This window comes from Coffea arabica, chromosome 2c (genome assembly GCF_036785885.1).
Source record: "Coffea arabica cultivar ET-39 chromosome 2c, Coffea Arabica ET-39 HiFi, whole genome shotgun sequence".
Classification (NCBI taxonomy): domain Eukaryota; kingdom Viridiplantae; phylum Streptophyta; class Magnoliopsida; order Gentianales; family Rubiaceae; genus Coffea; species Coffea arabica.
In genome coordinates, this window is record NC_092312.1 from 29,051,667 (window position 1) to 29,076,275 (window position 24,609).

The 24,609-nt window shown below is 34.8% G+C and overlaps 2 protein-coding genes across 3 annotated transcripts; one reads left to right on the forward strand and one right to left on the reverse strand.

Moving 5' to 3' along the window:
- The first annotated feature begins 13,533 nt into the window (after positions 1–13,533).
- On the forward strand, positions 13,534–20,239 carry LOC113727142 (protein RETICULATA-RELATED 4, chloroplastic-like). Of its 2 annotated transcripts, XM_072075663.1 has the most exons (9): positions 13,534–14,287; positions 15,268–15,336; positions 16,970–17,101; positions 17,290–17,343; positions 17,438–17,482; positions 18,530–18,669; positions 19,530–19,655; positions 19,733–19,813; positions 20,044–20,239. In XM_072075663.1, the coding sequence occupies exons 1-8, from the start codon at positions 13,544–13,546 to the stop codon at positions 19,776–19,778; spliced, it is 1,356 nt and encodes a 451-aa protein (XP_071931764.1). In that variant the 5' UTR covers positions 13,534–13,543; the 3' UTR covers positions 19,779–19,813; positions 20,044–20,239. The 2 variants fall into 2 exon arrangements, with proteins under 2 accessions (XP_071931764.1, XP_027106949.2); XM_027251148.2 differs by lacking the exon at positions 20,044–20,239 and having other exon boundaries at positions 13,535–14,287; positions 19,733–19,963.
- Positions 20,240–22,094: 1,855 nt separating this feature from the next.
- Positions 22,095–23,626, reverse strand: LOC113727143 (probable pyridoxal 5'-phosphate synthase subunit PDX1). The gene has a single exon (XM_027251149.2). The coding sequence runs from the start codon at positions 23,393–23,395 to the stop codon at positions 22,463–22,465; it is 933 nt and encodes a 310-aa protein (XP_027106950.1). The 5' UTR covers positions 23,396–23,626; the 3' UTR covers positions 22,095–22,462.
- Positions 23,627–24,609: the final 983 nt, after the last annotated feature.

The window sequence follows — 24,609 nt, forward strand, 5'->3', positions numbered from 1 at the left end:
TTGAAAAACTAAAACAAAACCCCAAATGTTGTCAATTTCAGATGAGAAGTCCATAAAACAGGTAATGATTGTAGTCCTTTATGTATAATATTTTGCTTAAGTACATGTATCCTGGAAAAGCTCCCGACTGACTCGTTGAGCAAGTGAAGAGAATGGCATCATATTTGAAATAGAGAGTTTCAATTAAGCGATTGAACTTATGGTCGAGCATTAGGGCTAAATTAGTTTCCATAATAATAGGAGTATGAATTTGGAAAAAACTTATATTTTGCCAAATCCCTCAAACTAAAGAATATAAGAGTTTATGTAGTTTTTCGTAAGAGTTCGCTTATAAAAAAGTGATTTAAAAAATAGAATATATTTAACGATAGACACAAGCATGATAATTTCTAAAAATGAAAAGGTGAACCATCTTTTAATTTATGTGTGTTATATAAGTTATATGTCTTTTAGAGTAGAATTTTCTTTTTAAAATGAGGGATGAAATTAGCCTATGTCCAATTTATGGGGAAGATTTGCCCCTTCCAAGTTTCACTTGGTTTTATCTGTATATCTTTTAGGGAGAAATATGACTTAATCAGAAAACTCCCTCAAGCTGTTAAGTATTACTCTTAAATGGGAAGATTATCTGCAAATTTGTCATTCTTATTTGTTGGTTTTTTTTGAAATTTTTGAAAATTTTGAAACAAATGTAATGCACTAAAATGCAAAATTAAAACCAAGTTGTTGCTCAGACATGGATCATTTTTTCTTTTGACATTTTGCTTATAATGAATGATATAACAAGTTCATATACTCGTACATACATTATAGTCCTAATTTTTGGCTACTTACATATTGAAGAGAAATTTGGTTTTCTTGGCAGTGATGAATTGACTTTTGAGAAGAATTGGTAGTACACATTCGTGACAAAATCATGTGGACTTTAATTAAGAATGACTATTTCAAAGTGTAATAAGGTAAAATTTAAAAAAAAAAAAAAAGAGAAATTTAAACAAGACACTTAGAAATTTTAATTAAAAAAAAGAAGAAGCAAGACTTAAATTTTGATCATAAGTTGTGGGCATGAAGTGATCCCAATTCCCACAGAAGCAATACAAATCTTTACATGGAATTAGACTAAATCAATATTGCATGTGGAAAATGTAAGATTAAAGCTCTAATTCCCTCTTAATTAATCTCCTATTTTTGCCGGTTTTAAGTATTATAATGGTGAAAATGTTTTTGCCAGCTCTTATTCCCCATTAGAACTCTTTTTTGGTTCGTGCAAAGGCAATATAAGGTTCAATCTAATTTAAGTCACATTAAACTCAAACTTATTTAGCATTTAGATTAGTGTTAAAAGCATGGATTTGGGTGTCAAAAAATTTCAATGCAGCTGCTAGATAGTAATTGGCAATTGTAGCATCAGGATATCGCAATCGGTTTTTTCCACATTGGCCTCGGCTGATAGGAATTTGCATGGAGGAGAAAAGTCTCTTGCCAAATTTGTATGGCTACAAACTAAAGGGCTAAGAACCACGGAAATTTATTAGTCAAGAAATTCAAGTACTCATGATAGGAGATATTTATTTGAGGTAATTGCGACGCGTGGAAAGAATTATTAGGATATCAATATCTTCGTGAAGTGACCCTCTCTGTATGGTGCTATTTGCAGGACCATAAACCTACATTAAATCCTTACCAAGAAAAAAAAACCAAATAAATAAAACTAGAGGTTTGGAAAAAAAATTAGAAGTTTAAATCATAGTGGAGCCTAGGCTTGATTTGACAATTTTGTGAATAATTTGCAGAGTGATTAACATGTGGTTGGATAGCAAATTATTTACATAACTAGGAAAGAGTCCCACGCAATGCGTGGGAGTTGATACCTATGTTGTGAACGAGTAATTGGAGTAACAATCAACAAATTTGTAATATTTAGCTGAAAAGGACATGGAACAAAATAAAAGAAAATTGTTAAAATGTAATACTCTAATTTATTTTTCTAAATATATAGAACTCATCATTCATAACAAGTGAGTGCTTTAATCGGTAAATTCACTGTGAAATAAAGCATGATTTTGTATAGAATCAAAAACATTGTTTTCTTAAAAATGAGGGAACCTAGTGCCAAAAAAAAAATTAGAGAAGATCAAGGCTACTAAAGTGATGATATCACATTGGTATTATAATAATAATACCAAACAAAGCCCTTGCATCAAATTATTTTGGAATGAAATGAAACTTTTGAAACAATTGCATTGACACTCTCACAAGGTGAATAATAATAAGTTGAGTTCTCAAATGTATATATTACCTGTAGGTCATTGCACAGCATACCTGGAACAATATCATCAGCTGAACCAATGATTATAATACGAAATTTAGGATGAAAGCACATGACTCAAATACTATGGCCTTCAAGCATTCGGAGACAATTTTTGACTTGATCATCCCACAGCTAATTGAAGTAAGACATGAAAAGGAGATCAGAATTGTATATAAATTTAGACTATTTAATATATCATAAATATATGAGGATATGAAAAGCAAACCTTGACAGTGGGATCATCAGGATCCAATGATTAGTTAAATCTGCTTCCACCAAAACTGGAACAATTAAAAAAAAATAGCTTCCAAAAAAAAAATACAATCCATTGATATCTTATCATACATATATAACAATGCTAATATGGAAAAAAGAACATCAGATTTTTGAATCAAAAAACTTAAATAACAAAAGACAAACTATAACAAATCTAATCAAGGAACATAAGAGGGAGGAGGGTAGCAAAATAAGCATACCTTCACGAAGGATTGAAATGGAAACCACAAGGAAAGGAAAGGGGAAAAGGAACAACCTATGGTATGAACCATAACCAACTGAACCAATGATGTTTTGTATTAACAACCCCCATTATTGTAGCTACCTCAAAAATCAGCTCAACAAATGCTATAGAAGGGAAAAAGTTTTGCAGTTACACTTCAAAGATGCTTTCCAAGAGATTCCTCATCTCTCATGCATTACTCCTATCTTAAAGATACCATAATTGCTCATTCTAATTAACCCACTATTTGTATGAGTTCAATTACACATGTAGAAGTTTAGGAGAGGAAAACGTCTACAGTTACACTTCCACTATGGAGTAGTCAATTAATCATCATCTTGATACATTCATATAGTCTTAATGATGCTTCGATTATTGAATTTAATTAGTCCCACTCTTTGCCAAGTTCAATTGCTTGACTTACCGTTTGCAATAGTTCCAAGTTCACCCAACTACCTTTTTGTGTTAACTACAGATCTACGGATGGTTAAAAAGGTAAAACTGTCACTACAACCACATAAGTAGAATTTGAGAATATAATCATCATCCCACTAGGGTAACGCTTGTCAACTCACATAGCAATAAGTATAGCATGCTTGTACTCAAAGCTGGATCAGTTGTGCTATGCCGACATGTTACCTAAATTGCCCCTAAAAAAGGCAGATGAAAAATAACTAACAGTCAAACACCAACTCCTTTATATATATATATACTAGGGGGGAGTGCCTGCGCATCGCGCCGGTGTTTGGTGCCTGTGGGAAAAGAGGTTTTTTTGTTGAACAAATAATAGTACATTGTGAGAAAAAATAAAACTTAGTATGAAAAGATAAACGATATAATTAATCAATTCACACAGTGTTACAATAAAACTGTGTCAAATTAAAGGTCGTTGATAATGCAGAAAGGCAGAGCAACACAGAAAGCTAACATTATTCCATAATCCCCACCGAGAGCTCTTTCTTGCTGTTGCTCCAAACCTATAAGATTATAACCAACCCAAACCAATTGGAGTTAGACAACGCGAAAAATGCTATCTTGCAGCTAGGCAACGTGATAAGAGTCGCTAATTGTAGATACTAAGAATACACCGACAAAATTAAGGGAGGAACTGAAAAATTGAGGGGGGTGAAATCTAACCTCATGCTGAACCACCAGGAGTAGCTGGGACTGAAGAGCATTCTGATCTGATTAGTATGAAACCAGGTAGAATTTTCTCAATTCTAGAATACAAACAAGGAGAAACTGATAATCAACCATTTAGGCATTAAGATACCAACGGTTCGGCAATTAAATTGGGTGTAATTAATGACGCAATAATAGGTAATTTTAGAGTTGAGCTCGAATGGAAGAAAAAATGATGAGGCAAATCGTTGTAGACAAAGGCAAAAAGGAAAAACTTAACTCCTGAAGCTGAAAGGGGATAAAATGACCAACGTTTGTGACTCATACATGCAGATTATAAATGATAGAGAAATGGGTTCCTACCATTGATAGAGAAATCGTTGACTCATTTCCTAAATCCGATTGCCATTCAAATGTTTCAGACAAAGCAACATCTCAAACGGTTATTTGTAGCTGAAAAAGGGAATTATTAGTAGCTAAGGGATAGTCCGGTAATTACACCAACATACAAGCATATATAGGTTGTACAAAATGCAAAAATGGTTGCATGCTAATTACACATTCCATCAATACCCAGATAGCTCATCAATGACAACTTTAAATGTATTAAAATAGGGTCATTTAAGTAAACATACCCAATACATGCTTCCTTAACTTGTACCTAAAGCTTTTAAACTAATACACAACATTTCACATTCCTAGAAAGCCCCCACCTATGCGGTTGAAATTCAACCTATTTTTTGACCAAAACTCCATCTTATATAGTATAAGGATATAGGAATTTATCTGTTTGCATTATAAATACATTTTCAATCACTTTTTTTATTTCACTTACATCACATTAAAAAAATTATATTATTTTTTAAAAAAATTATCCAGAATAACCTCCTATCCAAACATACTTTTTTTTAATGGAAAAAGATTCATGCATGACTTACACAACTACTTCATGCTCATTGTTCCTATATATATAAAAAAAAGTCACCATAAGAAATTTACGCTTTTAGTGACTTATCAAATAGTTGCAAGTCACATAAAACTTATTTCGTATTACATGAAATTTGGTGATGGTCACAAAAAGTATAGTTTTCAAGTCGCAAATAATAGAAAGGGTAAAAAACAAAAAAAAAAAAATCTCATATGATCAACTTAATATACAGAAAAGCCTCCTGTGGTTTCATAACGTATAACATGATACCTTATATTTTGAACTAAATTATAAAAGTGACACAATCCGTTAAAATTAACGAGGACAGATGAAATGACAAAAATGCTTTAATATAACTAAGCAAAAAGCAACTCAACAAAATTATTTGTTTCATTCTCTAGAAAGAGAGAATTGGAGGTTAAGGGGTAGAACAAGTATATTTCTTAAAAATTAGGTATAAAAAATTTGTTTTAGGTTTCAAAAATCATTTCCGTTAATTTTAATGGATTCCGTCACCTTCACAATTTAGTTCAAAATATGATGTGTCATTTTGTACGTTTTGAAATCATGAGATTTTTTTATATATTAGATTTATCACAAGGAATTTTTTTGTCTTTTACCCTAATAGAAATGACATTCATTTACAAGTCACAATTAATTTTGTGACTTATAAATGAGAGTCACCTTTTACACAATCACAATTGATCTTCTGAACTTGAAAAATTAATTATAACAATGTAAACATTGATGTTCATTTATAAGTCACAGGATCAATTGTGACTTGTAAATAAATGTCATTTATGTTATTTGTGACTTAAAATCATGTATTTTATAACTTAAGCAGCTTATTACTACATTCATCAATTTCATGTCACAAAAAGTAAATTTTTCGTGACTTGCATTAATTTGACAAGATACGAAAAGTCTAAATTTCTTGGAGTAAGCATAGGCTATTACTCCCTCCGTCCCGTTTTATTAGTTTTGGTTTTTTTTTTTCACACAGATTAAGAAAGTGTAATTAATTTGATTGGAAACATAAATTTAGATTAATAATTTCTTAAAATACCCTTATGCTAATCATGAAGAGTGCCAATTAATATTAGTTACAACTAATGGGTTAGTATTGGAAAAAGTCAATGTATTCAATGCAGTGGGTTAGTATTTAATAACAATGTATTAATAACAAGATATTTAATAAGGGTATTTTAGATAATTTGAAAGATTACTACATTTCTTAATGGAAAAGTGGACTACAATTTGGGAAAGACGAAAAAGGAAAACAAAACTATCAAAGTGGGACGGAGGGAGTAAAATATTTGAGGCAAGCATAGCACTAACTGTCCATTCATGCATGCAAATCACCTATAGTGTGTTTTAGTCCCAAATCTAACAGAGGAAGTGACGCATATGGATGGCTTAGTTTTTTTTTTTTTTTTTAATCAAATTAGCAATTCAGCTTTGTATAAACAAGCAAAGTACAGTCAATAATAGAGCTAACTCGCACTAAGAAACAATTAGAAATAGTTAAAAGGCATAGTAAAAACTTTTCAACAGTTCGATCGAAGGGCAATCCCTGTAAAATATGAACTAATCAAGAAATAGGAAATAGAAAGTCAATTCATTTAAAATAATTGATGTGCCAACATGATATGCAATAATGTACCCTCTTTTTGTTCTGATATACAAAGGGCAAAGCGAAATTTCTCCTTAGAACCCCGGGAAACATCAATTGACTATCCAATGAAGAATTTGGAAAGCGATCGACTGGTCGGTCCCTAAGCCGCTGGTTCTCTGGTAGAACTTCAAGACCAATAACGTGCGATAGGGTTCTTTCTTTGACGTCCACAGAAATTTCTGGATCCTATTTTATTATCTTTTCTTTCTTTTTTCTACTGAAAATTGAGAGCTCGACAAGTGCAGAAAGAAAAGAGTGCATCTGGGAACTTGGGTCCAATTTTCTCTCAAACAAATTAATGTTAAATTTCAAAATCTGATTATCATATAACAGATCAATCCATTACCTGAAAGAATTTTTAAGGAGATCCTCTAAACAACTAAATTCTAAATTCACACATATATATTTAGAAGGATGAATTTAAGCATTTCTTTTTGGTTTGGAATTCTGATTATATGAATTAAGCATAAAATTCCATTATTATATATATATAAATAAAAAGGGTTTGGACTCTCAGCTATCCTTGACCCTCGTTGTTTCTTTTCGAAAATAGGTATAAGAAGGAACAAATTCAAAGGGTCAATACTTAAACCAAAAAAAAAGATTTCTAGATTTAATTCTATTTAAATCATGGCTTCGATCGACTGTTCTTACATTCAGCATGTTCTAGCCTCTTGGATACGGGACCAACATTGAAGAAACAACATAAATTGACCTTATAATTCTCCTTGGCTTAAATGGTAATCCTCATCCCTAGCAGCATTTTTCGATCAAAGGAAATCTACTCAGTATATGCATCGATCAGTATTCTGACCTTTCATGAAAAATACATTATTCAGGGGTTGGATGATGATGTTAGAATTTTATAGTAGATCGATCCTTTCAATTGTCTTAAGTCCTTAAAATACAAATACTTACCCAAAAAAAGAAAAAAACCTTGGAGTAAAAGTCCTTTTTATTGGATGTAATCAAAGTGGAACGTGAAAAATATGCACATCTGGAATTACCAATGAAGGTAGAAATTCAAATAATTATGCACCTACTTTTACTGGTACTGCGTAGAAAATTTTGCATATATAATTATGTTTCATTTATCATCAATTCATCATCATCTTGGACAATGCAAAACCCCGCAAAGTATTTTGAAAGGTTTCTCGATAAGATTTGTCCCCAAAAAAAAAAAAGAAAAAAGAAAGCTAAAATGTGTAGGTTTCTTGCATAATTCATCTCATTATCTACTGTTCCCCTTGATTATCTATTAATACTTCTAAAATTTTCATAGCTTTCATCTTTCTATCATTGTATTATTGTTTTTTAGCATATTTTTCATACTAGCTAGTCCATTTTGGTTGTGCATTTGGTCATTTGTTTCTTAAAATTTCTCCACTAATTTTTATGTTTTAACATTAGAATTCATTCTATTTTCAACTAACATCTACCAAAGCCACGTACATGTAAATATTATTGACTTTGACATATTCGCTAGTAGTTTCCCTTATCAAATTCTGTTTTCCTAACTTTTATTTTCCTTTTCCTGTTTAGTTTTCTTGTTGTTTAAACAAATAAAAATCCCATTGTATTAGTGTGTATTGGCTATCATACAAAATATTTTATAAACCATATTTGCCTTAATCTTTGGCTCCAAAATTTTCCTAATCTTTATTGAAGCCTTTGCTTTCATCTTTACACTTAATGCTTTATTAAGTTCCATTTCCTATGAGCAATTAAGAATGTGATTATGTTGTGCTCTAAGACACATGTGCTTCTTTACTTGCTGGATTGATAAGTGGATCGAATGAGGTTCGGATTTATAGTTTAATTGGTTTGATCGATTCAATCCCTATTCAATATTTTTTTTTTAAATTTATAATTATTTTGATATGAAATTACTTAGATAAAGCTAATATATATAAAAAATAAAAATACATATTTAGTAAAAAAATCAGTTCAAAGGCCAGTTTTTATCTATTTTGACCGATTTGATAGGGTTTTGACCAGGTTTGACCGATTTATTTGCCTTTCTAAGTTAAATGTAGAACTGGACGGGAGTTATAGCTGGTTTGCCGCTCAATCGACCGAACCACCGCGCAGCCTGATCCGATTTTGAAAAAATTGCTTGTCCTTGATACTTGAGTCCGACTAATTGTAATTATAAAAAATTGATTACTAAAGAAGGCTTTTGATTGTGCTCAAACCTGATTATGCTATAAGCAAAGCTTGAGTGAACTCTTAGGCCTTCAGCGACCATTTGCCGATCAATTTAATAAGTAGCTTTTATAGTGAAGTTAAATTCGATATTAAATTTAGGAATGATTTTCTAACTTTTTCGTGGAAATAGTGACAAAAAGTTTGAAAGGGTGGCTTAATCTGCAAAACACTAAAAAAAGATGAAAAGGTGTTAAAGAAAAATTGGAGGGAATTGAATCACCTACCGACCCAAATAAGTGCATTAAATGCATGGCCAATAGTGGGATGCAAGATTTGATCCCTGACCTCCCACCTCACCAACTTTGGTGGTGGCCACTTTGCGGTTAAGTCGTCCCCTTAAATGCATGGTCAAGTATTTTGGTTAAATCAAAGGAACGGTCTTATTGGTTAGTAGACAATGGAGCGGTCTCGTCCTTCCCTATAAAGGTGTTTGCACCTACAAAGCTGCCACAATCCTCATGGGCGTAGGCTAAACTTACACATCAGTTTTATCGTCCATTTCTATAATCTTGCGTTTTCTATGAATTCACTTACTTTCCAAGTCAGGACTTTATTTGATTAATGTTTCCTCTCGTGTTGTTGTTCTTTTTACTTTTTAGTGCAGGATATTCCCTTCCTCTTCTTGGCTCAGGCTCTTTTAAGAGATCAAGCTCATCCTCATGAATGAAAAATCCGTCCAATTAAAAAGTCATGGTTTGCAAATCCAAGAGGCAATCTAACTCTCCTTTAGGTTCGCTTGTGCTCCAACAAAACAAGAAGATTGCCTCACCTCTCATGGGAGTGGCATAAAATGTTTTTAATTTAATTCTAGATTAGTAGCTCAAGAAATAACCTTGTTGATGTGTGCACGGATGGCGATCTTGGCTCAAGGCTTTCATAGAGACATTAAAGGTTTGGAAGTTGCTAAGCGAGTTGTCTACACATTGATCCAACCCCATGAAGCATCAAGTTTCGGCCATGCAAGCCCTTAATGCATCTTGGCCCGATTGGTAGTAGTATTAGTTGTTTGTTAGTTGGGTTTATCGAGTCATTAGTTAAATTGCTAGCTTAATTAGTAGTTTCATTTGGTTGTGCAAGTCGGCCCACTCTTGCCAAAATGTGGTCCGAATTTCCTTTCCTAGATTAAGTAGATGGGCCGCCAATCCTTGACCAAGATGGATTAGGCCCCTAGGTTTCTAGCCTATAAAAAGGCTTCTTTTGTACGGTTGAGGGGTTAGCCGTTTTATGATAATAAACCATTGTTTTGTTTCTCATACTTTTAGAGTATAATTCCATTACTTGCATTAGCAAGGATTCTTGAGCAATCTCGTGATCATCCTTGATTGTTCATCCGACCTATCCACCTGAGTATTCACCTCGATTGGAGTCGTCGTTCTATCACCTTCAATCAAGTCGTGTCGTCCGTCTTGGTTCTGGGTTCCGCAAACCAAACGTTGGACAACCTCGCTAGATTCTTGGGTAAACGTGCTACGTGTCTTGAAACGTGTTGATCGAGGAGCGTATCACTTGTGCAAATGTCCATATAAGGTGGAGAAGGAGTCCACAACCAAGAGAAAGCCTAGCTCACTTAACACTAGAGTTATTTTCTTAGACTTGAGTTTGGCTAACACCCTAATGGGGGGCTTGCCTTTCATATAGCTAGCTAGAAGGCTCTTAACTAGAAAAGGGCAATTAATATTCCCATTGTTTTTGGGAATTTGGGCTGATGGTTTGAGAGACAGGCTCACCTTACACTAGGTCAGAGGTTAGAAACAATAACAAGATGACATTGCCTTTCTAGGGGCAAACTCATTATTTTCCATTTGTATTGCCACCAAGTCCCTCCTTGGGCTGTAGGTTGCAGCAAAAAAAATCTAAGAGTAGTGTCATAGTACTCCCTTAGTCTAATTGGATCTGTATACCCACTAGCTCCTAACATACAAGCCTCCTTAGGCTCCCGCTCCCCTAGATTAGGATAGCGTAGATTATACAATGTATCGTTGTTGGCCCAAAAAAAAAAAAAAAGAGTGACCTCAACCTCCATCGAGGTAAACTCCACTCAAGCAAATGGCTAGCGTCCTCTCTAACCTTTTGCACTTAGTATTTCGTTAGTTTCTCGCCTTTAAATGAAATACTTTAGTCCTTCACATATTTAAATTGTTTTCGTTTGGTTCCATAATCCATTTTAGATATATATATATATGTATGTATTTTGCTTGAGAAGCGATAAATGTATTACATGATAGATATTTTAAGGTAAAAAGAGAACCATATATAATAGAGCTTTGCTTACTCTCTCTCAACCATGCAGAACCTCTTTCCGTCCCCCTCTTGTACTCTATTTTTGTACCAAAAATGCTAGCTAGTCACGTTAAGTTTTAGGTGAAAAATGGACTACAAGTGAAGTTTAAGCCCAAAATACAATAACTTTGAATCTGGTATATAAAATGCTTCATTTAAATTTTGATAGAGCAAAGAGTCTTGCCTAGGGTGTGAGTTTGCACTTGATGTTGATAGACGCAATCCTAGCTGATAAGAAAGTAGGCTATCACAACCACCAATCCGAAGACTAGTGGCCACCACCAAAGCATTAAAACTTGGTGGGGTGGGAGATCAAGAATTCAAACATTGTCTCCCACCAATTGCCACATTAAGTGACTCTGCTTAAAAAATTTAGACGGATGTGTAGTGCACCCGTCTGGTTCTTCCCCTCCCCTTAGTATAGAATAGAATATGTTATATAACAGTTATTGTCTATGTTGCACACATTTCTTGCAAAAAAAAAAAAAAAAAAAAAAAGAAGAGAGAAAGCAGGCTATCCAAGTTGATGTGAGCATCACATTTCTTGCAGGCAATTATAGTTAAGAGGAGGTGTTGCACATTTGAAATTTTTATATTAATCAAAACAATAAAACAACAAGGATCAAAAAGATCATCTATGTTTTCGTCTTTGTTGTAATCTACATATATTACATGCACAATTGTATCCATGTTTCATTAACGAGCTCTATTTTTTAATCTCCTCTCACTTGTTGATATTGATGCGTTTGGAATTGTTGTTTGAAAGACATGACTTGGAGTTTTAAGAATGTAGCTCTTGAAAGATATCTTGTATGTAACATATATTTGGATTTATTCCTCCCATGACGACGTAATAGTGCAAGATGCACCTCGCCGGCACCATATCTCTTTAGAGAGTTTACAACCTCACGAGTCATAATATATCATTATCCACCACACAAAAGTATATTCGGAAAACACCATATGTAGCTAGAAAAGTGCAGTGAGAAAGATTGAAATCATTTTGAGAGGTTTGTTCAAATATCATAATCTTCAAGATGAGATGGAACTCCATGACATGAAGGGATGAGTGCATTGCTAATGGTATAACCTGCATTTACTAGACAACACAAATCTACAATTTAGATGAAAAAGTTACTTTAATAAAAAAATTGGTATTTCTTTTCTCAAAGATTAAGAAGTTTCTTACCGTACAAAGGAATCATTTGATAGATAGAGTGTTCTACCTCATAATAACTCTTGAATACAAACCAATTCCAAAAAGACTGTGGATTAATCTTTTCATTTTCTAATCATGCCAATTTGTACTCTTTAAAATGGATTTCTTGAATGATTACTTTAGCCTTCAAACTCCATTGCTTTCTTTAAGAATGTGAGATCCATTTCATTGTTAAATTTCAAGCCTAATTTTAGAACCTTTCCTGAGGTTTATAATAATATCACTTAGTATCTTCTAAATTTGAAAAATACCATATTAACTCCTTTGCTTTCATTATTTGTCCATTGAAATGTTAAAAATAGCATAAGTTTTAAATGGAGATCCTAAACTATCCCCTTTCTCTTTTGGCTTCTTTTTTTTTTTTTTGAAAAAAAAAAAGAAACAAAGCTAGACATATGCCATTTTTTTACTACTAAACCACTATTATTTCAAAAACCACTACTATTATTTCAAGTACCACTATCACAACCACGATGTTGCAATCTCTCCTTTCCCAAGCGTTAGAAAACCATACTTATACAGAAATAAACTAGCATCAAGCCAAATCAATCTATACAAAACCAACTCCTTTTGAATTCTCCTTTTTTCCAACCTTCTCTTCAATCCATGATCCAAGTCTTAAAGTTGAACAAAATCACTAAAGAAATCAAATCAAAATCACTTGAGCAATTGTAAATGAAGTTCACCACGATCACAAAAAGTAAATTAATACATAAATCTGCTACAACTATTAAAAATATTATATAATCATCTAAAAATGTATCGTGAGAGAACATTGGTGAAAGATAATATGGCCCCAGAGAACATTTGGGGAAGGAATAAGAGAACACGGTGAGTTATCTTTCTTTTTACTTTAAATTTGCAATTCTACTACACGTACCTGCTACATATCAAGTTGCAATGAAACAGTAGTTATCAGGTTGCGATAAAATTTACAATGTAACGAATAAAATTTGCAATCTTGACAGAGGTTCTAGTGATCATCACCAATCTGATGATGTTGGAGGTCAGGGGTTCAATCTTCCCACAAATTTATCACTTTACGTAGCTGATCTTTTGTTCCCACGAAATAGCTCGAGCGGTCTCCTCTCCTTAGGCATCCAATCCCGAAGAAAGGTCCACAGGTTCAATCCACTCAGCCCGCTATTTGTTCCTAAGAACCAATTTGTAAATCCGTTTGCCAAAATGGCATCCCAAAGTTAAAAGGTCAAACAAAAAAAGAAAGCATAAAGTAAAACAAAATTCTCAGTCAAACATCAACTGTATTATCACAGTCCACAGAGCTTACAGTTACAGTTGACATGCAGTCCTCTCTTCCCCACGACCAAGCAACCAAAATCCCACCCAACACGTCAACACACTCACACACTTATTTCAGTCTCTCCGTCCCTCTCGTCAAAGAGAGGAAGAAAGAGGAAGGCGACAACCAGATAACCACCATGGTAACCGCCACCACCAGCTTCTCCAACCTCACCTACAGCTCTCTCCTCCCCCTCTCCTCATTCCACCGCCACCATAACCACCTAAGTACTCACCTCACTTTCACCTCACTAACTCATAAAACCACCACAACCTCGTCCGCACCATTTTCCTCAATTAAACTAACTTCCTTCCGCACCCCAGTAAAATCCTGTCCTTCCCTCTTCTTCTGCACCCTTAAAGATTACCAGAGCACAGACACCGGCAACAGCAGTGGTGACACCGGTGACATTGGTGGCGCAGGTGCAGGTGGAGGTGGTGGTGGTGGAGGTAGTGGAGGAGGAGGAGGGGAAGACAGTGGAGATGCAGGAGCAAAGAACAAGGTCGAAGCCTTGATGGCGTTGGCTGAGGTTGGGAGATCATTGGATAGCATTCCTAGGGACTTGGCTGCTGCTATAGAAGCTGGGAGGGTTCCGGGCTCTATTGTTTCGACGTATTTTGAGTTGGAGGAGTCGCAGCTACTGCGGTGGTTGCTTAACTTTGGAGGGTTCAAGGAAAGGTTACTAGCTGATGATCTTTTCTTGACAAAAGTTGGCATTGAATGTGGTGTTGGGATATTCACCAAGGTTTAGCTTATTTTTTATTTAATCTTGTGTTTTACTTCTTTTTCTTGCTATCTTTACAATTGTTGTCAACAAAATTTGAGAGGTAAACTTATTTGTGAAAAGGGCTCGATTGGATGTTTAGTTCATAAGGAACAAATTTAGTAGTATGTTTATCAACAAAAATCAGTACAATGCCCTCTCTGATCGATAGTCTAATAATTGTTCCCTTTTTGTGAATCACCTATTCAAGCGCGCTTTTCGTTAATTTTTCATTTCCTGAATGCCATCTTTACTGTTGAGCCAAGGTAATAGTTTGTGGTACCTTTTGTTGTAGTAGAATGGTTATATTGAACCGCTGAGGACAGAGCAAGTGCTTGTTTATTACCTGTTTTTGGAGGAGAGGGAGATGATGATTTAGAAATGCTTTTACCAGAATTTATATTTGATTAAGTTCTGTTTGGTGATTGTTACATAAACTTAGAGGTTAATTTCTGGTATGTTTACGAGATTTTATGTCATCTAAATGGATTAACTGGTTTGGAAGATAATGCGTTGAAGTTCCATCGTAATTTTTTGAAATAGCCTGAGACATCTAACTAAAATGCAATAAGTAACCAGTAGAGAAAGCCCAAGATTGTTATTGGTGGCATTTGGGTACTTTTGAAATTAGGTGGAGTTTTCTTCAGCAATGAAGGCTCTTATGTATGTCAACCATGTCAAAAGAATTATGCTTTTGACCCCCATCCACCTTTAGTCTTTGCCATTTTGATCTCCTTTCATCAGTTTTGATAAATAAGAATTTGCATTGTAACTCAAATGGCCAGTCAATTCTCATTTTTGGATAAATCATTCATGCTATCTTTATTACTTGGCTTGTCACTATGTGAAATATAAATTATGTATCTTTATCTGCTTTTTTTTTCCCTTCTTTTTTCATTGATGCTTTGAAACGCAGTTATAATGCATATGTAGAGATTGATTTCTATAGTTTGCGCTTCTAGACTGCTGCAGAGTTGAAAAAACGCAGAGAGAAGTTTAGCAAGGAGCTAGATTTTGTCTTTGCTGACGTGGTATGTTTATCTCTTCTAGATTCTCTTCTCTAACCTATATGTTCACCAGCTCGGCATAATTACTTTAGGGCATAACCTTATTGATATTCCTTCTGGATATGAATTCTACCACTTGGTTCAATTTTGAAGTGGTAAAGTAACATTAGGATACTCTATAAATTGAATTGGCATCTTGTGATGAATTATTCCTGTCTTATTTCCTTTAGCAACAATGTGATTTGAGAATAGACAATTGATGCCTTGTAGTTCCTGTGTTGTAATCTGATAATTGGCTTACAACTGAAAATCAATGCTGTATTGGAGCTTTACCATGGTACAATTTGAAAAAAAAAAATACTCTATGAAAATTGACTGCATCAAGTGTGGAACTTTGTTTGCTTAAAAAAAAAAGTGTGGATCTTCATTCTTTGATTTTTCTTTTTAGAGTAATTTGATGCTATTCCAATGAGAAGGATTTTGAAAACGATATGAGAAAAGCAAAATGGTTTGGCATCATATGATTAAGAAAGAATAGAATATCAAGAATGATGAAAAGAAAGGCATGGGTATGTTAAGAACTGCTATAATTCTGTAGATACACTTGAGTTGACTGACATCGATATTGAACTGTACACATAAGCATGTGGAAGATTTTATTAGACTTGAACTATAAAAGCTTTTGGTTTCTTACTCAACATAACTCTCAGCATACAAATGCTTGAAACTTCACTTTCTGAGAACTGCAGAATATGCCTGAAAAGAAGGAACAAAACATGCATATTACACGGCTATTGAACTTCAAAGTGGACTAGGGATCAATAACTGCATAAGGATTGCTAGGAACCTATCTAAAGCTCTCTCTGCTTCTTTTCTACTAGGACTTTTATCATAGTAAAGATGGTTTCTAAAAGACTTTTGGCTTGCTTTTCCTATTGAAAGAAAACTTTTGATGCTCACTCCATTCTAAGTGAAATTTTGTCTGTTAACTTCTTCAAGTTGTTCCTTTAAATTAACCTTTGTCGAGGATCATAACTTTCCAAGAACTGGAAAATTAAGCTTCAAATATTGTGTGAAGAGATTTTCAATCGGATGAGAGCAAAATATTAGAGGTAAATGTACATATCTTTAAATTGTTCTCAGTTCTAGAAAGTAATCTATTGGATGCATAAGCAAATAGTTAAGACCTGTCCTAACTGGAATAAACATTTCATTGTAGTCATTTTGCAAAATAATCTTCACTGTCCTACTGTTAGGACACATATTATTGAGTTGCTGGGCTTATCCCAATCTTCCCTATGAGTTTGACGTTGTTGGCAATGGTGAGCAATTGAATAGGTTCAGCACGTGGTGACGTTTTGGAATTGAAATGTTGAGAAAGCTGGATTAATCCAGATTGTCTTATTTGAAGGTTTGACAACCAACGAACATATAGAGGGTCAAAATGGTGATGTTCATGAATGTTGTTTGCTTATTGATTTAGATGGAATTTCATGTTTATGTGAAAGGTTTAGATTGTGGCCCTTGTAAGTTAAATGTAGTAATATTCCTTTGTCTGAAACCTTTTTGTTACTTCCCTGCCTTGCTCTCTATTGTCTGGCAGAAATAAGAACATTCTCTTCTTAAAATTCCTGACTTTGTTATGATGATTATTTAGGTAATGGCCCTTGTTGCAGATTTCATGCTAGTCTGGCTTCCTGCACCTACTGTTTCTCTGCGTCCACCTCTTGCAGTTGGTGCTGGACGTATCAAAAAGTTCTTCTATGGCTGTCCTGATAATGCTTTTCAGGTGATGAGTTCAATAAATGACACTTTTGCTGCTAAGCTTTCAAATTCTGCATTTTAACTTCAATTATTATGTTTGTTTTCTCCCCTTGTAATTAATGTTACAAATATTATTATTATTATTAGTCTTATTAATGTTGATGCAGTGTCATTGTTATAGTTACTATTGTTACATTTGTTTTCTGTCTGCAGGTTGCCTTGGCTGGCACATCCTATACATTATTACAAAGATTTGGTGCCATAGTGGTATATTTTCTAATGCATAATGCATGACTCTCTAGGCCTGGCTTCTAAAAAAATAATTCAAATCAAAGTAACATTACTCATGATTACCCTGCAGAGAAATGGTGCTGAGCTTTTCGGTGTTGGGACCAGTGCATCTCTGGTAAGTTAAGTTGACATGTACCATAGTTGGAGTTAGATGTTTCTTCTGATGTTCCATTTGCTGGCCTAGAAGAACGGCCCAATATTGAAAATTTGTTGGTGTCCTCGGGTTGATTTGATTGTTACTTCTCAAGTCAGGGAATATATAGAATATACATACTGGGAGACAACATTGAATGTCTCAGTGACACATCTGCTCATGTTTAATTTGGAATTCTACAGTTTCCAAGATGCTACTGTGGTATACTAAAAGTGCAACTTCAACTACTTATCGTGGGTTTAGTGCAGCACCTACATAGACATGTTATGCACACTTGAATATTGGTGTCAATCAGTATGGACAAGCATACTTCTGCTTGGTGCCACTGTGTAATGCAAAGTATCTTGTGAGGGCTTGAATGAGCAACATAAAGGGCATTTGAGGTGCCAGCTTGCTGAATGTCAGTTTACTCATTCTGGTATAGCAAGAGGATTTGGAAGAGCTGCAGTTTGTACTTAGGAATATGCCTGCAGTTAAAGAATGGGAATAATAGCAAAATTATATGTTCATCTGGACAAGATCCCTACCTACTTCAATTACTCAAGAGTATAACAGAGATGAAATAAGTTTTTGTTCTGTGATATTTTTGAGAGGGTTGATTAATTTTGCTGTTCATATATCTTTTAGGCTTACTCAATTAGGTATGATCAACACGGTAAAATTAAAGAATTCTTTTTCCTATACCTGCTGCATTATACTGCCATCATCCATCGTATAGGATAAAATCCATTTTGCTCTGCAGCTCCTGCTTTTAATTGCAATACTTCCATGTTATTGAGACTTTAGAAGGGAAACTAATTTTACTGGAGTTCTTTGATGAAGTGTCTCTTAATGTTTCTGTTCAGAATCACTGGCAACTGCTTATTTATTAGTGTTTGTGCTCAGTTTTACATGCATGTGTATGTATTCTTGTAGCATACCATGTTGGTCCCGTGTTTCTTTAGGCTTATGAAGGTTTCTTGTAGCAAATTGTCAATACCGTGTTTGTTGATTTCATCATGTTCTCAGATTGGTACAGGCATCACAAACTTGCTAATAAATGCACGAAAGGCTGTTGATAAAAACTTTGCTGCTGAAGCCGAGGACCTGCCAATTTTGTCAACCTGCACTGCGTATGGCGTCTATATGGCTGTTTCTAGCAACCTTAGGTACATCAGTTTACTGCTTCCATCTAACACATGGTTCTAAACTTGCCTTTTAGCGATTAAAACTGAATTTACCCTGTCATGACTGGGGATCCTCTGCTTTTCACTTATCTTCAATACTTTGAGGTTGTGTTAAGCCCTCCCTGTTGTGTGATTGTCACTCATGATTTCCAACAAGTTTAGTCACTAGGTATATTCGAAGGTGCTTCTCTCTACAAATGTCATCAAGTACATTCTGCGGTCAGACATGCATCTAAATATGCAGTGCTGGAGCTCGGTATTGATGCTCCTCTTGGTTCCCTAACCCAACCCGGGAACAGATGGAGTTAGATATAGCAATTAGCCAGACCACCTATCATTTCATTACAGGAGTCAGACTGTTAAGATGCTGCAAGCTGCTTTAGTCTCGAAAAGCCCCACATGAATAGGCTACTAGGTAGTTTTAGAATGTACGATTACAAGATACACACAGTGAACACCTTCAAAGTGCCATTTAATCAATCTAACGCTGGGGTACTTCAGAATCTACTCAATCTGGTATGACCCTTAAGAGTTGATGCAATCTCATAACTTCTGCAAAGACTACATGCAATCTTGGTAATTGTCTTATCACTAGCTTTAAAATAGGCCCATCCATTTTCGCCTTCTCTCACTTATATTCTCCACTACATAACTGCAAAAGGAAACTTTTTAAAAGAAGAACAAAAAATAAGGCGATTTGTGGGTGAAGGCAATGTGATACATCCTCTGAAAGTCCGGGAGACGACTCTCCTAATCTGATAAAGCATTCAATTCCTGAACAACTTTGTAGGATGTTGTAGCTCATCTGCTTTGTTGCTTATGATAATTTGTTAATATGATAGGTACCAAATACTTGCTGGGATTATCGAACAGCGAATATTGGAACCTTTGCTGCACAACCGCAAGCTTGCTCTTAGTGCAATATGCTTTGTTGTGCGAACTGGCAACACCTTTTTAGGCTCTTTGATGTGAGGATCCTTGTGTCATCTCAATTCAATAGATATAATTTCCTTATCTTTTCAAGTACTCATCTCTTTCTTGACAGGTGGGTCGATTATGCTCGTTGGGTTGGCGTCCAGAGGTCAAGATGATAATACAATAGATAAGCATGGTGTACCATTTTCACGTACTAAATATTTCTGTATAGGTTCATTTTCTCCTATTTTTTTGTATGTTTCTCTTTTACCGGAAAGAATAGCTTTCAGTTATTAATTCATTCTGCCATTCATGGCATTTCCTATTATTTCATTCAACAAAGCAGATAAAACAGATAAAATTGTACTGTGTTCTGTACTGTTTTCATTCAGCGGCAGAGACATGCTTAACAATTATTTCTTCATCATTGGTTTAATTCAGAAGAAGGGAGCAATTTCAGAAGGAGGTTATTGTGGTAGGGTAAGGAACGGCTATCAATTGAGGCAGCAGAATGGGAGTTGCGAATAGAGTCTAGTGACCAAGCATCCATGATATCTATCTATTATCTATTCATCTATTACTGTATGAAAAAGTCTGAAGTAACGATTGTTACGGTAACGGAACTGTTTTTACCTGATTACCTGTTATACTGGTCATCTAAATAAAATAGTATATAAAATTTTGGTTAGTAAGTTTTACATAAAAAATAGTAAGTTAACTCAATAAATGAGTAATTTTTATGTCTCAAAAAATAAATTTGAATAAATATGGAATTTACATTTTTTTTGAAGTAAATTACTACTTTATATCCGAAACTTGTTTTTTGGAGAGTAAGTTTAGTTCAAGTAATACTAAGTTTTTATAGATTAATAGTAAATATTGTTGATAGAATAGTAAATTTGGTTAATCATCCAAACTTACAAGTTTGTGGCATAAATTTACTATTTTACTTAAAGAAACTTATATGAAACAAGTATTAGAGAGTTTATTTGAAATAATGCTAAGATTTTTTTTATTAATAATTGAAGCTTAGTATTATAGTTAGTAATTACTCGTAATGTAAATGTATGATACACAATTATACGTATCATTTATAAATGTTATATGTTTTAAGCATTTTAAATATACCATGAATTTTTTTTTTGTTTTGCATATGGCCTTATAAAATATGTAAGAATAATTTGTGATATTATAAATTTTGAATTATTTTTGAATTTGTGAAAGGTTAGAAAGTTTGGATGATAGTAACAACAAATCTTTCGAGTAATATATAGAATTGCACTTATCTATACATCACAATTTTCATATATTGACACCTATGAATATAATAAAATGGTACACAATTTGCATATATTAATGCCTATGAATTTAATAAAATGAAAAATCTTAATAAATTTATTTTCTGGGTCACAAGTATAAAAATTAAAGTTGTATTAACATAGCATAATGTTTGAAAATTATAGTAAAATTACCCATATGTTAGGTTCTATGACTTTCAAACATACTTTGTATCATTTACATTATGGATTTTTATCCGTATGTTTTCTATCAAACTATTTTTTTATTGGCAAATGGTATGTAAATTATTACAAAATGTCATTTTATAATCATCATAATTTTTTATAGATGAATTTTATGTAAGCTATTAAAATTATGAATTCACAAACGACTAAATCTGACTACTTTATGGCATATATTAGTCTAAATAACTAAAAAATTACTGTAATCATGTGCACGTTGATTGTTGAATTGAAATTTCTTTTATTACTAGTACAAGTTCTTCTAATCAAAGCAAAATAAAATAAAATAAAATAAAATTTCTTTTCCTTTTGTATGCAGTAGTTATGCTTAATAGAAAATTATTAACCCATTTTTACAATACATAATTTCTCCTAAAATTAGTAACGTTTTCTATGACCTCTAACCTTGTCAATAATACTAACCACCGACATGTAGATAATCTTAAAGGCAAAAGCCATCAATATGACAAAAAAAGAATGTTTTCTTGCTGAACGAAAAAATTTGTGATTCTATATAGAATCGAAGAAATTCATCATGAATGAGAATGAATTGCAAAGTTATCACATTTCTAATTTCACGTGCATCCAGAATTTCACGCAGCAATAGTTTAGAAGAACTTTCCTTTATAACGCTAAGGAACCAACCCCACGAATTGTTCATAGTAGTGCAAAACATCCATTCAACAAAAAGCGTTGAATCCCAAAACACATGCAAAACATCCAAATAACATGAAGCACATGATGTGTAATCAATCCGGAAACAGATAGTACAAAGCATGAAACATGCAACACTCAAAAGCTACCCCACTGATCCACCCAAACCCACAAATTAAACATCCATTCGGCAAGAATCCCAGTGCAAAAACATCTCAAAACCTAAAAAAGCGAAATAAACAGGGAGTCAACAGAACAAGGCGCTCACTCTGCAAATAAGCTTCCAATCCTTGAAGGGTTAGTCAAGCCCAATGACCATTTGAAGAAACCGTATCACCTTCGTTGTATGATTACCATAAAGGCTGAGCATCACATATCCGTTTTACAACTAAAGAAGGAAATCAAATACTGGGATAATATGTCTACTACGAGCTGAAACAGAGAGAAATTAAATAAAAAAAAAAAATCAATCAACTAAAACATACTTACAAATTCCAATCATACGAAACATCGAAACCTAACAACACAAATGGTAGTAAAGGAAGCTAAACTACAGATAGTAAACTGTTGGTCTACGCATGAAAGAGGTTCCTTTAGCCCTCATCTCACAGGCTATAATGACTAATACTATCAGAAATCCAATTCAATCAGGTCTTTTCTTCCCTGTCATCACATCACCACATAATTTACTCAGAGCGGTTCGCATACCTCTCAACCTTATCATCATTAAGATTAATGCCTACCATAGCCTCACCAAGCCCGCAGCTCACGTCCGCCAGCACCTCCGGGTCGCTATAATGCGTGACTGCCTGCACAATCGCCCTCGCCCGCCTCGCCGGATCCCCGCTCTTGAACACCCCTGAGCCCACGAACACCCCGTCACATCCCAGCTGCATCATCAGCGCCGCATCCGCCGGCGTCGCAACTCCTCCGGCTGCAAAGTGGACCACCGGAAGCCTCCCCAATTGCTTGGTCTGCATCACCAAGTCATACGGGGACTGAATTTTTTTGGCAAACGCGAAGACCTCATCGTCGTCCATGTTTCGGAGGACTCTGATATCGCCCATCACGGAGCGGACGTGGCGGACGGCCTCGATGATGTTACCGGTGCCGGCCTCCCCTTTGGTACGAATCATGGCGGCTCCTTCCCTAATGCGGCGGAGGGCTTCCCCAAGGTTGCGGCAGCCGCAGACAAAAGGGATGCGGAAATTATGCTTATTTATGTGGTTTTCGTCGTCGGCAGGGGTGAGGACCTCCGACTCGTCGACGTAATCGATTCCGATGGCCTCGAGGATTTGGGCCTCGACGAAATGGCCAATACGAGCCTTGGCCATTACGGGGATGGTAACGGCTTGCTTGATTTCTTTGATGAGCTGAGGGTCGGACATGCGGGCGACGCCGCCCTGGGCGCGGATGTCGGCGGGGACACGCTCGAGGGCCATGACGGCGCATGCACCGGCCTCTTCGGCGATGCGGGCCTGCTCGGGGGTGACAACGTCCATGATAACGCCGCCACGGAGCATTTGGGCAAGGCCTACTTTGACGGAGAAAGGGGATTTCTTTGCGGTCTCGGTGATTGCACCGTTGCCATAGACCGTTACGACACCGCTTCCGGCCATTATTGTTTCTTCGTTATGAGTGGGTGTCTGTCTGTGGGTAGATTGGGTGTGTGAAAATGTGGGGGAGGGATTGAACGAAGAATGGACCTAAAAAGAAGAGAGCACGGAATCTATATCTCTATGTATTGCAGGGTTTTAGGAAAAGTCTTTCGATGCGTTCCAAACTTCTAATTTCTTTTTCTAAATTTTTATATTTATTTTAATACATAAAAAGTAATGAATTATAACTAATCTTATCACCAGTCAATTTTAAAATTTAAAATTTTTTCATTATTTACTTCATAAATCATTTATAATTTGTTATTTATATTTTAAATTTTTTTACTCTTTAATTAAAAATAAATGCTCATTCGTATGCTATTTTAATACAATTTTATATTTTTATAATTAAGAAATATTTATCACTCAACTAATCCTATAACTATCCCTACAAATGAGCTTTGCAAATTACAATTACGTTTCAAAAAAATAACAAATTTGCAACAAAATGTAAAGTTGAAGGGGTAAAGTGCAACTAAATATAAAGTTAAAGGGTTTACTATATTTAACCCTAAAAAAAATCGCAAGAACGGAGCAATTGTTTTTCTTTTTTCCCTTTAGGATGGCCGAACTTTGAATTACCAAATTTCGCTAAAATGTAGTTGATCTTTACGCAAATGATCGTTTTAATTTATGTAGAACTAACAATACATGCCCCCTTAAAGATCACAGGATTTCGATTTTTTTTAGTCTAATTAAGTGGGAGAATAAAATAAAAGTTGAAGACACATATTCTTCCCCCGTACTGTAGTGTAGCTAAGTAGAGTTTCAAAGAAAGAAATGGTTGGACTTGGATCAGAGGGAAGGATCGAGAACGAAAACCAGACAGGAATAAAAGGAAACTGTTGGCTTCTGGTGACAATTCTAACCACCGATTAGACCAGTTCACCGGCGGCAATATACGCATCAAAGTGGCAACATCACATTGCGCGAGAAACCCTGAGGAGTCGCAGTCATTATATTATATGATCCCTTCTGCTATTCTTGTAGTGATTTGTCTCAAAATATGGCGAGTCATGAGTTTTGATAAATGTTCGAATAAGTTCGTATTCTCGGTCATAGGAGGTTCCACCTTGGCAGAAAAGTCTGAAGTAATGATAGTTATGGTAACGAAACTATTTTTACCTGATATAACAGGTAAAAATACTTTTAGCGACTGGTCATTTAAATAAAAT